The sequence below is a fragment of the Sprattus sprattus genome (assembly GCF_963457725.1).
Source record: "Sprattus sprattus genome assembly, chromosome: 5".
In the NCBI taxonomy this organism is placed as follows: Eukaryota; Metazoa; Chordata; class Actinopteri; order Clupeiformes; family Clupeidae; genus Sprattus; species Sprattus sprattus.
This window is the reverse complement of record NC_137924.1, coordinates 18017231-18031254: the sequence shown is the minus strand read 5'-3', so window position 1 is coordinate 18031254 and position 14024 is coordinate 18017231. Positions and strand designations below refer to the sequence as shown.

General features: G+C 41.9%; 1 protein-coding gene across 2 annotated transcripts; it reads left to right on the top strand.

Moving 5' to 3' along the window:
• Positions 1 to 6883: 6883 nt before the first annotated feature.
• zc3h15 (zinc finger CCCH-type containing 15) lies at positions 6884 to 13655 on the top strand. Of its 2 annotated transcripts, none has more exons than XM_080839378.1 (10): positions 6884 to 7047; positions 8133 to 8222; positions 8317 to 8422; positions 8697 to 8849; positions 9090 to 9199; positions 9409 to 9594; positions 10510 to 10656; positions 11563 to 11694; positions 11947 to 12085; positions 12423 to 13655. In XM_080839378.1, exons 1-10 carry the CDS (start codon positions 6967 to 6969, stop codon positions 12596 to 12598), a joined length of 1320 nt encoding a protein of 439 aa, XP_080695504.1. In that variant the 5' UTR covers positions 6884 to 6966; the 3' UTR covers positions 12599 to 13655. The 2 variants fall into 2 exon arrangements, with proteins under 2 accessions (XP_080695504.1, XP_080695503.1); XM_080839377.1 differs by having other exon boundaries at positions 12420 to 13655.
• Positions 13656 to 14024: the final 369 nt, after the last annotated feature.

The window sequence follows — 14024 nt, the reverse complement described above, 5'->3', positions numbered from 1 at the left end:
GGGTCATTCCCACAATTATTTTTTGGAATTGTGAGAATTGAAAAATTGAGCTTCCTTTGCTTTCCCTCACAGTACTTTCATGTTCCCTCCATCCCTGCATCATGAAGATCACTGTAATGCTTTCTTCAAGTGAGCCCTCTCATTCTTAATATTCGTTTAAGTATACTTTCTCTGATTGCACAGCCATGCTTATCATGAAGCAGTAAAACTATGTCGGCATATGAAATGTCAAGTTCAAAGACAGTGCAATCCTATGAGCCAATCCAATGTCATGGCAAATACACTAACAGTAGTGGGATCATGAGGAAATGCAAAATGTAGGCTATTGCGTGGGAAAGCATAAACCATTGTGGGGGGACGCAAAACTATTATGAGGGAATGCAAAAGTATTGTAAGGGGAGGCAAAGGTTGCTCATAAAAAACAATAACCCTTATCGGGCTCTGTACTTTTCTGGACATTTAGAGAGTTTAATAGTGTAGCTTTTAAAAAAAATGTAACTTGCATTGCGTATGACAAGAGTGCTTGGCTTGCATATACTAGGTAGGTATTCAGTATGTTTTCTGTGATTTAATTTAAAGTTTGGTTGTGACTGCACAGATAGGAAAAATGTTAATAAAAAAAACTGAAAAGTACCAAATCCTCAAAATCAAGTCTAATAACTATATAATGACAGCAGAGGGAGAGGCAGGTACAACAAAACCCTTCAACACAGTGTCAATGTTGTGATATCTCCTGCAGAAAGTCACTTGGTCGTCCTGTCATGAAATTATTTTGATGGAAAGCCCTTTCCTTTCCTGTCATTCCCCATAGTGAGTCACAAAAGATGGTGCGGTGAGCCGTCTATTGTGCTCTGCACCAACTATGGATATCATTTAAATGCCAGCGTAGAACACTAAAGCTCTAAAATATGAGTCAGAGCCAGACTTTTATGACATACTGACAGGATGATTAGAACATCTGTAAAGTACTTTTTTTTCCTCTGGCTCTCTCTCTCTCATCATGGCTTCGGGATGAGAGAGGGAGCTTTGCCTTGCATGCAGATCCGACTGGAACTGGGATACTCAAAGACTTGCATGAAGATCATAAGCAAAGAAGATGCTAAACGTGTATGCAGAGTGTCAACAAAGACCTGCAGACTAGTATGCAAACACGACTACTAAACAAAATGAGTGTTGCACCTGATAACAATGTTTACATCTCATAACAGAGGCCCGGCTTGATGTTTTGTGATGGCACTGTGGTTGTTAAAAGCAAAGTGGTAAAGAGCACCTGCACAGGAAAGTTGCATCTGCACACGCACTGCTTTTAAAATATGTCAGTCTCCATATAGTTTGTGGAGCTTTGTTGATAAATATTACAAAGCACTGGCTGGGTTATTTAGTGTTGTATGGAATGCGGCATGCACAAAAGGCTCCAGATAATTTACTACCCCATAAAAACAGCTTGACTGATTTTCTCGAGTATTTATAGCCTGCCTTCAATGAATAGCTCTGCCATTTCATTCAGTTTATGGTTTTATGTTAATGCACAAAAATCAAATTAAGCTCCATTTGTTTATTTATTTGATTGTTTGCTTACTTTGTGATTTGTTGGACAATGTGAGTAATGGCTCGTGATATATTACAGCAAGTCGCAGGACTTCCATGGCACTACAGAGGGAGGAAGCAAATAACCTATTATTGAGCAACAGCTGTAGCTGAACTTTCAAATTTAGTGGGAATTGTTAACAGTTAATTTTACCAGATTGTTGTCTTTTCCAATTGATGTTAGGTTATGTTACATAATGTCTGTAACTTTCGTTATTCCATTCAATAAAAACATAGATAGCAACACAACACAAACAAACACATAATTCAACAACTTTTTACTGCACTCTCCTCCTTAGTGCAGTACCGAGGCATACTTACCTAAACCCTCAAGGCTCAGAGATGCTCCAGGCCACGTCCTTCACTGTCCCTGCCTCTCAGCCTCTCCCATTAGCCCTCAGCATGCTGCCACTGACTGATATGTTTACAGTAATGGGTGATTAATAACTTGGAGATAAAGTCAGGCAAGCGCTTAGTCAAAGTGAGTCTTAATTCTGTATAGCTGCAGCTGTTGTGCTCTGGAAGGGAAAAATATATCCATGCAGTCATAAATAAGGATTAACATGTCAAACAAAAGAAATGTTAAATACTTCGGGAAACAAATAATCAGTTCCGATTCCTTGTTATTGTTATGGTAGCCATCATTAAGCATTCAGATAAAATCATAATATTGTTGCCAAAAGTGGAGTCAAGGCGTCTTTTTGAGACAGAAGAAAACGAATATACAGTAGAAGGACTGGCTAAGCAGGGACCTAACACGCAGACATTATTTACACGCTAAGGTGACGTGAATAGAGAGGAAACTACACAGGGGCATTTACACATAACAGGGAAACACCAGTACAGTTTTAATTCAAACATTACACACAGAGTTACACATTACACCCTATAGCTACTACATGCATGGAATTACCCGCAACAGGAACATAGGAGTACCCCACCTGCCGGTCCCCAAGCTGTCCCCAGAAACCACAAACACAAGGCCCAGGAACCATGGAGCAGACACGGTTGCCCCCAGGACCCCCTCAATAGAATGGTAAAAAGGCAGGATACTCATGGCATGTTGGAGAGCAGCGGACACAGTCCTGTCTGGAGCAACTGTCTCTGAACTTTAAGGCTGGAAAGTGATGGCAGGGTAGCGGCCTACCGAATGCAGCGGCAAAGCCCTCAGCTGAGCAGCAGTAACAGCAGCGGAACTAGACCCGCTGTCAGCAACAATGCATCATGGCCATCATGGCAATGCAGTGCCCCCCTCTGGCCAGTGACAGCCATATGGAAGAGACCCCTGTCTGTTAATCTGTGGTGTAGCGGCAAAAGTGTTTGGAAGACCAGGCTGGTCGGTAGGAACAATGCAAGCACCCATCTTGTCTGTAGCAACAACGCGGGGACCTATCTGGTCATCGTGAAGTATGCGACCTATCTGGTCGGCAGGAATGATGGCTTTCATCGTAGAAGGGGTGCCATAGCTTCAGCACCCAGACGGAGTGTGGCTTTGGATGCCAGCTGCTGACAGCAGGCGCTTTCTCACAGGAGAATTCCCAGCCTCAACAGTCAATGGTGTCCTCAGTGTGCTGCGGGAAGACTTCCCAGGGGTGGGCGTGGTCTCCATTGAGGGCAGCAGGTTCTGGGGCAGGCGTTGGAGGCTGTTCCACTGACAGCAGCGACACAGAGAACCCTCAAATGGGCTGCAGTGACATGGGAGGTCCGAGCTGGTGGCAGAGGAATGGGAGGCCCCAAGATCAGCACAGAGGACCTCCAGGCAGTTCGGGACACCACCGACCCTCTGGCTGGCGGCAACAACGTAGGAGGCACCAGGACCATCAGCAGCAATACCACGGCTCCTCTGGGCTGTCCTCAACACTTCAACAATATCGTGGTCCTCCTCTTGCCCTGGCGATGGCGACACTCAGTCAATGAAAAAGGCCTCTCTACCGGTTGGCGATACTGGAACAGCAAGGGACAACAGATGTTCTCCAGGCACAACATCCTCAGTCTCAGCAGTCAACAGTTTACAGCTTCAGTGTGCTAAATTCTGGGACAGGCCGTAATGACATAGCAGCCACGCCCCTACGCTCACGATGACCTGATGACTTTGGCGGAAGAAAGACCTCTCCGGAGTGGGGGTGGTATCCAGCCACTGTATGGTGGCTTTGGTGCAGTTGATCATGATGTGACAGCAGCTTTCTCCCTGCTCGTCGAGGCGCTGGGCTGGGCAGCTTGCTCCTTCCTCCCCGGGCTGGGCACATCTTTCACAGTGCTCCCAGTCCCTGGAGTCGCAGTGGTGTCCAGCTGCTCCCTTGTTGTCCTTGGCTGGATGTGGCGGCTCCAACGTGTTGCAGGCAGGGTAGAGGCACGGCCCAGTCTAGCTCTATAAGGACTCTTGGAATATTGCCTGACGCCCACACCTATCCCCACTGCAGCTGGATCAGGTCCTCGACATCTTATCAGCGTGGTTATCTCAAGGTATCATTCATCCAGTCCTCCAGGGGGCACTGATCCCACTTCTGACACCAGCAGAGCGACAAGCAGAGTAAATGCTTCTCTTCCCTCTCTACAGAAGGGCAGGCTAAGCAGGGACCTTATACACAGACATGATTTACACGAAAAGGGGCAAACAAAGACGCTAACAGAGAGGAAGCTAAAGAGGGGCATTTACACATAACACACTGACTTCTAACAGGAAATACACTCTTAATTTGAACATTACACATAGAATCACACATTCAATTATACACATACAGTTATATCTACAGCTACTACACACACAGCATTATGGGTGAATTCACAAATTCCCAGAACACAAACAAAGGAGCATGCACCCCTGCACGCTACAATATTCATTCATATATATTTGTCCCAACCAAATAATAATCTTGCAGTTCCTGTTAATGTTTTCTCTAAAGACAAGTGCGCTCAGATTTATAAATGCTTACAGTATTAATCCAAAGCCAATTTACTCTGCGGAAACAGTTGGAAGCAGCAAAACCTCTGAGTCATATCCATATGCAGAAATAACTGTACAAATCCACATATGCATACTGCCCTCTGGTGGTCCATTCTATGTTTAGTCTGACCCTTAGTAACAAGACATTGTGTACTGATACATATGTTTACATATAGCCATCTGTAACAGAATATGTGATAAAAAATGATTTACTGGGTCACACTATGGCATAAATATTGAAAGATGGATGACTGAAAATAATGAATTTATTGATGTCATGGGATTTCACATGATAGACTGTTTCCCCCAGTATTTCAGGGTAGCGACTTATCTTGCAAAATCATCTGGCTCTGTGTCAAGCAAAAAGATTATCTTTGATAATTTAATCTGTCATCCTGAATCTTTAACAGCGTTAAACTGTTTTTCCCCCCTTCTTTACTTGTGTACAGCAGCAGAAGCAGCTTACATTCATTCTTGCGATACTGTTACGTTCTAACGCCAACATGCTGAATAAGGGAAATGATAATAAGTTTCCAAGGGACCCACACTCCATACAATCTGTTCGAAAAACTCTGTGCATCCTTTCCCTTGAAGTAGTTTCATAGTTTATTCCAACCACATTCGAAAGTGTCAGCAAATCCAGACTTGTGCATTATAACACAGTGCATTGCAATTGTATCTCAGGCCAAATAAACATCCTTGAGCCTTTGAACCACAAATAAGCATTGTCTTTATTTTATGTAACATAATCACTGGGTAAAGGGTGTAATCAAGTGGGTTTCATAAGACAAAAGCCTTTCTCTCCTACATATCCGGAGTAGTAGCTACTGACTCTCATCTCTTAGCTCAGTCTTAGCTAAGAGAGGAGTTATCACCTCCCTCACTCATTTGCTTTGGAAGGACAGAGTTGATATTAAGAGGGAGCTGTGAAGGCACACTTGTGAAAAACGCCTTGTGTTCATGCAGGGTTCCCACACTTGCCTTGAAAAAAAATTCCATACTACCTCCTGATTTTCCATATTAAGTGATGATCTATAGGCCTTTCCACCCCCATCCACGCCCCCCTCCCCTCACACACACACAATTTTGATTTAAAAGATGTGCCAGTCAAGTCTACCTTGTAAATGCTTAGAGATTTTGTCTTATTGATAATATCAATGCATGAAATAATGCAACAAGCTGTAGTAGACTGCTTACTAACTGACGTTGATAAACTCAGGTTTCCCACACAGTTAAAACAAAGCTACTTACATTTGAGAATAAACTTGCATAAGAAGTTTCACTGAAGATGTCAAGGCTCCCGTGTTGGCTGGGAAATGCATGTATTTGACCCTTCTATTGAGATCTCGAGTAACGTTTCTCGGTTATTATTCCCGAAGTCCACCAATCCGAAACTGTACTTTTAACGTCAATATCACCAGGTTGCCTGCATCAAATTCCGACATCTAATATACCAGATAGGATGCCAAGAGCATGCTCTACAACATGGGATCATCCATTTCTAACTACATAAAGCTGTTCACATGTAAAGGTTTTTATAAACTAACTCATCTTAATTCTGTGCTCAATAGTTTCATTGAAATACTATTTTACACATCATCCAATAAAAATTTCCAGGACAACTCTTTCAAATTCCATGTAAATGTTTACTTTTGCTCAGTTTCCATGACTTTTCCAAACCTGGAAAATGAAAAAATAAATTCCATGTTTTCCATGGTTTCCAGGTACCGTGGGAACCCTGTCATGATGGCTACCTACAGTGGGCTATCCATTTGTTATTAGACACCATCCATCACGGTGACAAGGAAAACACATTTGGCTGATGATGATAAATAAAATCACTTGCTAATGATAGTGCTCTGGGGGCCTAACTTTTTATTTCTGTATGGTTATCACACAGTGAATATGAAGCCTAATTGTGACAGGTGTAAGGTACAGCCAGCACTGAATCTGCACCTGTAAGGTTTCATACAACATAGTAGATGTTCTGTATGTGTAATGAGCATGATAATGAGATAGGATTTTCTTTCTTTAGCCTTTATTTAAAAAAAAAAAAAAAAAAAGAGAAAGAAAGAGTAAACCTCATTGTTGGCTGACTCTGGGGAGCCAACTGGGGAATTATATGTTCAAAGTATTTAAAAAAAAACAAAAGTTGCTTGGGCTGAAAGATGGCTGTCTATTCACCTTTGAGACATTACAAATATTGCCTTTTTCCACCTTGGTGAAAATGGCAGTAGGGATAATGTATGGACACAATCAAACTCACTCAGTACTGATGACACGCCGACTCTCCTTTTCTGTTACCCAGCATGCGCAGCGGGTGCTGGAAAAAAAGACCTCACCAACGCCTGAAGCTTGCTCTTTGCTAGCTAGCACAGTCATCACGAAAATTAGAGGTGGGGTATTAGAGGATAAACTTACATATTTTAACCGATATGCCTCCGAAGAAAACCTCTCAACCTGGTGCTGGTAGTAGTAAGAAAACCCAAGAAAAGAAAAAGGAAAAGATCATTGAAGTGAGTGAGATTTTGAAAAGGAATTGCGCTTTGGAGAATCACTGTTCAACCATGCTGATTTTTCGGCCTACCATACGTGGTTTTCATGTTGGTCCTGTAGCTAACTCCTGGCTATGCTCGTAGCAAGTAGTATTAGCTTGCCGGCTAGCCATACTTTACGAGCGTAGCCATGTGGTTAAAATGACAGATCTGATATCGAGGTGTGAACAGTAGTGTTTAATGGTTTGGGGAATATGCATGATTTTTGTTTTGCATTAAGCAGTTCTTGTCAATTATTTGATCTTGAACAAAAATAAATGACAGACCAGCAACATTCCTTTTACCACTGTTTGGTTGTGTTAGCGAACGCCTGTTAGCAATAGATCATAACTAGCTGGTCAGCTAGCTCGCTATCTATCATATATTCATTGATGTGGTTTGGCGTGCCTGTCGATAAGTTGGCGACAGCTAAACTTATAACAATATATAGATATATTTGGTTTTTACCAAAGCTTGGTTATGAGCCAGCTATTTACCGCTCACGTTGCTGTTTTGAAAATACGACGATACCGTCACATAACTTGCCTGTTAGCCAGATATAGTTAGCCAGCATTTGGAGTGAGAACATAACGTGCAACATTACGGCTTGCTAGCTGAGTCCACGGAAACGTTACTCCATTACTAGTTAGCTAGTCATTGCTAGCTCGGACTTCTCTTTGAGCATAGTGTTAAATATAACTATAGATAAGTCATCTTTTTCTGAACACAATCTGGCCTCAGCTTGCAAGGTTGCTTGCAATATCTTTGCATTAGAGCCCTTTATATGACGAGGCAGATTGTCTATTAACAAGGTTACTCAGGAAAATATTTAAATTCAGGTCTGATGTGAAGCTGTTATGAAAATGTTCACACTTATTTCAAAAGGTGATGATATGATTAGAAACATCGATAAGCGTGATTTTGCGTGGAAGACCTTTGCCTGTTAGTCGACACTGTACAGCTGGCCTTTAAAAGTCTTGTGTGCCAAATTAAATTATCAGAATTATTGTATTATTTAGCCACCTTTCCCTGTGTGGTACATGTTAAAACCTTTGTTTAACGCACAGGACAAGACCTTTGGCTTGAAAAACAAAAAGGGCGCAAAACAACAGAAGTTTATCAAACATGTCGTACAGCAAGTGAAGACACCTCGGCCGGTAAGCTACTGTTCTTCTGTCATTTTATCTGTACATAATATTTATTCCCACCTCTCAGTAAAGCTTAATTGCCTTTCGGTATTTCTTGTGTTAGGCCGGTGCTGTTGGTCCTGATGGCAAAAAATTGGAGAAGAAGAAAGAGATTTCTGAGTTGAATGATCTCTTTAAGCCTGTAATAGCTCAACAGAAAGTCGCCAAAGGTAACTTAAGGCCTCTGAGTCAATACAAAAACATGCTGCACATAAATACAAATAAGAATCTCAGTTGATTAGTTCGTGTTAACAATGTAATGAAAGTCGTCAGTTTTGCTTGGCATCATTCTCTAGCACATGTACTGCCTTGCCCTGGCACATTCTGCAAATCAATTACTACAGGTTCTAGTTAACTAATTTTCTAATTTGACATAAAGGCTGTGCTGAAGGTCTAGCATCAACCTCTGTGCCTGGTGATGAGTGATGCTGTGCTTTTATGCAGGTGTGGACCCCAAATCGGTGCTCTGTGCTTTCTTCAAGCAAGGACAGTGCACCAAGGGGGACAAGTGCAAGTTTTCCCATGACTTGACCATTGAGAGAAAATGTGAAAAGCGTAGTCTTTATGTTGACGAACGAGATGACGAACTTGAAAAAGGTGAGAAAGCCCAGCATTATTAGTCATGAAAAATGAAAGTTAAAATTGTCAGTTTAAAATAGATAAAACAGGTGTTGCTTATTCTAGGAGTAGATGATACTAGTTGTGCTGTTTGGATATATATCGTCTGGCTTGCCTTGATCGGGAAATTACTTGCCGGTCATAAGCTGACTGAAATAGCTACATGCAAAAAAAGAAAAACATTTATATTCAAAAGCTACGTAACTTTTTGTTGTGTAGATACCATGGACAACTGGGACGAGAAGAAACTGGAGGAGGTTGTAGCCATGAAACATGGAGAGGCAGAGAAGAAGGCACAGGCGGGGAAGGAAAAAATTGTGACCCAGATTGTAAGCCAGACAGACGGACGGTCGGAAGTGTTTATACGTCTATAGTTCAATCACTTTACTTTGCTCCACTAATTCACACTCCCTAAGAAAGGAGAAAATGCTACCCTCGACCTAACCAGAATAGTATTTATATCTATACTATGTGAAATTATTAAACTTAAGAAATGAATCAAAAGGACGTTGGTTAACATTGTTTTGCTCATCTGTAGGTGTGCAGACATTTCCTGGATGCCATAGAGAACAATAAGTACGGTTGGTTTTGGGTCTGTCCCGGTGGAGGTGACAACTGTCTGTACCGTCATGCCCTCCCTCCTGGATTTGTCATCAAGAGAGACAAGAAGAAAGAGGAGGACGAGGAGGAAAAGATTTCACTAGAAGAACTTATTGAAACTGAGGTGAGGCTTTCATTATGAAGATGGGTTGTGAATGCAGTGTGTGGGTGTGGGCAGGGTGGGGGGGGGGGTCTTTTGTATGTAGGAGTCTACATCTAGTTCTGGCGATCGTTATATTCCATTTCACCACTGTCTGTCCCAAACACAGATTCAAACATTTTTTATATCTTGAATTACAGACAAGAAAGGGTCATGATTACGTCACCTTTAAAAGTGAGCTTGACCTTGCTGTGTTCTGTAGACCATTAGTAAATAGAAATAACCTAGTTGCTTGAAGACTGTCTTTGTTGTAACAGATATAGAAAGGTATATTATGTATCTTATTATTAACTGTGAATGTGAATTTCAAAGCTTAAGAGTGTCATATTAGGAAGGGTTTATCACTCATGACAGGTGGAGAAAGCATTGAAGTGCTTGATGAAACGCTCAAATCCTGCATGGCAATTCATTTCTGCGACAAGATTTAGCAGCAAAATGTGATTGTAGTAACCTAGGTGACAGTTTTCTCCCCTCAGTAACATATTTATTAGTAGTTAGGTTGATGTTTTTAGCTCCCTTCTGACTGAAAGTGAAGTTTGATGATAGGTCATTTGGGTCATTTCAGGAAATATTTCCAAAACGTTTGGTTAACGGGTTTGAAAGTTAGGGTTAAGGATTGCTTGAAGATTTGAAGGTGAACAGAATTTATGAGTATAAAATGTGTGTGGACATCTGTTTGTTAGTTGAGTTTTGTCTCGTCCTGTGGCTAACGCTGCTTAGATGTGTATACATTTTGTGTAATTTAGTAACAACCACTGTTTCAAAAAGAAAAAATAACCACCTCAAAGTGCATTCACAGACACACATTGGGGGTGAAAACTCTATTCTTATAGTAAGTGTTCATCTCACTCTCTTACCCGACCCCCCTTCTCCCTCCAGCGAGCTGCCCTAGGACCAAACGTCACCCGCATCACCCTGGAAACATTCTTGGCCTGGAAGAAGAGGAAACGACAGCACAAGATCCTCAAAGCCGAGCAGGACATGGAGAAGAAGAAGGCTGATTTCAAAGCTGGCCGGGGTCTGGGGGTGAGTGAAGGACACACACACACGCACACACACACACACACACACCAGCCAATAGGAACAAGTCTGCTGTGTCAGCAACTCTATGCAGTTGGTGCAAGACTCCTTTGAGGTAACTCTGCAAAAAAGGGAGTCACAATTTGTCCTGGGAAGTTTCTCCGTGGATTGCAGTAGTTGAGAACAAGTGCTAGTTTCCACAGAATTTGCTGAGGAGGCATTTTTTCTCCAGGGTAGTGCCTTTGCGTTGTTTGGCTGTTATAGCCACAGGCATTTGTTTTCTTCTTCCTTCACAACATTTGCCCCTTGCTTACTACTACACTCAGGTCGATTATTATTTGTAAGAACGTTTTTTTTTTAGTACTATTATAAGTACATGCCAGTTCCAGGGACGGTGTTTATGTCAGCAGAAAAATCGAATTGCATTCCCTTAATAGGATTAATTTGTTTCTTAACGAATCACTATCCTAATGACTTGCCAGATGAAGGGATAACATTTTAATGGTTAATGTGTCACTCAATTCTGTCTCTTAAATTAACATGGGCAAATAGGTTAGTTTAGCATCAGAGTTGCTCCTGAGTTGCTGTTTTTTTATCCAACAAGATGGAATCCATCAAAATAGTGAAGAAATCTCTTCTAGTCTCTACCCTAGTGTGCCAGTGGGTGGCGGCAGAGCCCCAAGACTTTCAGAGTCTTTGATCAGTGCTCTAAAGAGCAGCATGATTTATCATCAATGCAGGGAGCAGTCAAGGTGGAGGTTTATGAAGTGGTGTATTTTAGAAGGCATTTTTCATGTGATTTTTCTGTTATATTTAATAGATGCTGTTAGCCTTGCAATGTAATGCTGAAGGAGTGCTTTAGAACAGACTGACGAAAACTAAGACGAGTGGTGATGTCTGTCCCCTTTACAGGTCAGTGGGCGTGAAGTCTTCGAGTTCCGTCCTGAACTGGTTGACGATGATGATGATGAGGCTGATGATACCAAGTACGCCAAGGGTGATGATGAAGAGGAGGACGGTTATGATGAGCAGATCATTCAGGAGGTCAGTTGCCTGTGATGGAGCAATTTACCTTATCCATTGTCGTCTTTCATTGTGTATAAGAAATGATGTTTTGTGCTTCTTGTTAGTCTAAAACAAGCTACATATTGACTTAAGTCAAGGACACGTTTCTCTTTTTATTAGATGCCATGTACAAGGTTCTCTACTGTTGTCTTGTGTCTTACGGCTGTCTTTAAATGCTCTCGGGTGGTTTTAATTAATGTCGTGTGTGTTTCTTTTTTCTCTTCAATGCAGGTGGAAGAGTCAGATGAGTTGCTGGACATTGATGTTAGCCGGTTTGTTCCCCAAGAAGTTGGCATGGGAGCTGGGATCACGTTGGCAGCAGCAGACCGCTTCACAGCAAAAAAGACCAAGGCAGCCAGAGAGCGAGACGGTGGGTGGCATTTAGCACAGGCATGAAGGTGCTATGTTTTCACAGTCGAGAACAAAGCAGTCACAGAATAGAATGGTTTTCGTTGAATTTGAATTGGTGATGCTTCTCATTGTGTAGAGAGTCATATTGAGAACCATTGAGAAGAGAAACCATTGGCATAAGAAGTAGACTAGATTAGAAGGGAAAGAAACCTGTTGTGTGACATAAGGCTCAGTGACTGCTAGATCATCTTGGTCAGTTTCAGGTTTTGAAGAAACCGTCAGCAGCTCATCTCACTTCTGTAATGGTGTATGTCTAACTTGCTAATGCGGAGCTTGTTTTCCCTTTTGCACAGCAGACAACAAACTGAGTGAGGCTTCGGGCGGGGTTGAGGAAAACGGTGAGCACAGCGAGGACCAGACGTTGGAGGACGAGTCGGAGGATGTCCCCGTGGACGAGAACCTCTTCACGGGAGAGGACCTGGACGAGCTGGAGGATGAGCTCAACACACTGGACCTGGAGGAAGAAGACTAGATGGGAGTTGGAGGGGTTGGGGGACTAGTCAGCAGCGTTTTCATGAACTACACAAGGCTTTTGACATGAATGAAAAAGACAGTGTCTTCACAAATCAAACAGCAACAACCACAGTCTCTCCACATTGGAAACGTGCAGCCTGCAATCCTTTTGTCTCTTAAAAGAAAAAAAAAACTATTAAATAAATCCCTGGATATTTCAAGATTGATTTTTGCGAAGTGTGCAGAGTTAACTGAGATCAGAATGTTTAATTTTATTTTTTTTATCGTTTTGTTCCCCAAGCAAGCATTATCAAAGCGATTTGGCTTTATCAGAGTCGGGCAAGGTTACCATTGGGATCAACTCATTTTAAAAATATACCGGAATCTAGGAAAATGGGAATGTATCCAAAATAAAATATTTATTTGGGCTAATGATATGGTAGCAGTTTGTTATGGTAGGTTTGCTCCCTTCAACAGTTTTATTTAGGCCAACATCCTGATGGCCTGAACTTTCCAGATCATCATCTTATGACACCCAACATGTATGATCTTTTTGAAATTAGAAGCACTATTAGGGGTTGGTTGCGGCCATTTCCACTCAATTTTCCTGTTAATTTGAGATGGAAGTGCATACTGAAATACAAAAAAAACGATTGTTTTTCATTGATACTTTCATTTCTGAGTTCATGTAATATCTAAAGTGCATGCCTGTATCAGGATAAGAATGTATATGGTGAACACGTGTTATGACACTCTAGTGTTCAATTCGCAGTTGACAGGGGAGGGCCCCATATCTCGGTCAGATTGTCTGTAAAAGCAGTCCCTGTAGTAGAGCACGACCTCTTAAAGAACAGTCAGAACATCTCAGAGGAGGAAGCTGGCAAATAGATATCATGAGAAAACTTTGCTGCTCAGGTTTGGCTGCTACGACGCTGAATGGAAGTACTTGCGTGAGGTTAATCTGCAGAAAATAGGATGACAGGCCGGTAAGTTGGATGTCTCTGTGTTTGTCCCCTTGTGTCCCGGTTTTATTCTCCCCTTCATCTACATGCCAAGAAAAATTGTAAATAAAAGGATATCAGATATTGACTGACTCTTAAATGTGTGAGATCTTTTTGCCACTCATGGGCTAATGGCAAATTATTGAATTAGTTTGAGCTAAGACTTGTGTTGGTAAAAGGAGCTAATGAGTAGTTGATTCCAGATGCCCAATTTTGAGGCCAAGTCTCTCATGAGTGAAAGACCTGGCTGGAAAATGTATTTATTCAAGGCCAAAGGTTATTTTGCAATGTAATCTCATACTTGCTGAGGCTAAGTAAACAGCTTTAATGAAATTAGATGCTATTTCCACACTTAAACATACTACCTGGTATGTTTCAGGAGAAGAAAGGTGACTTGACACAACCAGGGCTGTCCATAGGAAGCATTAATAATGCTGGTGCCGC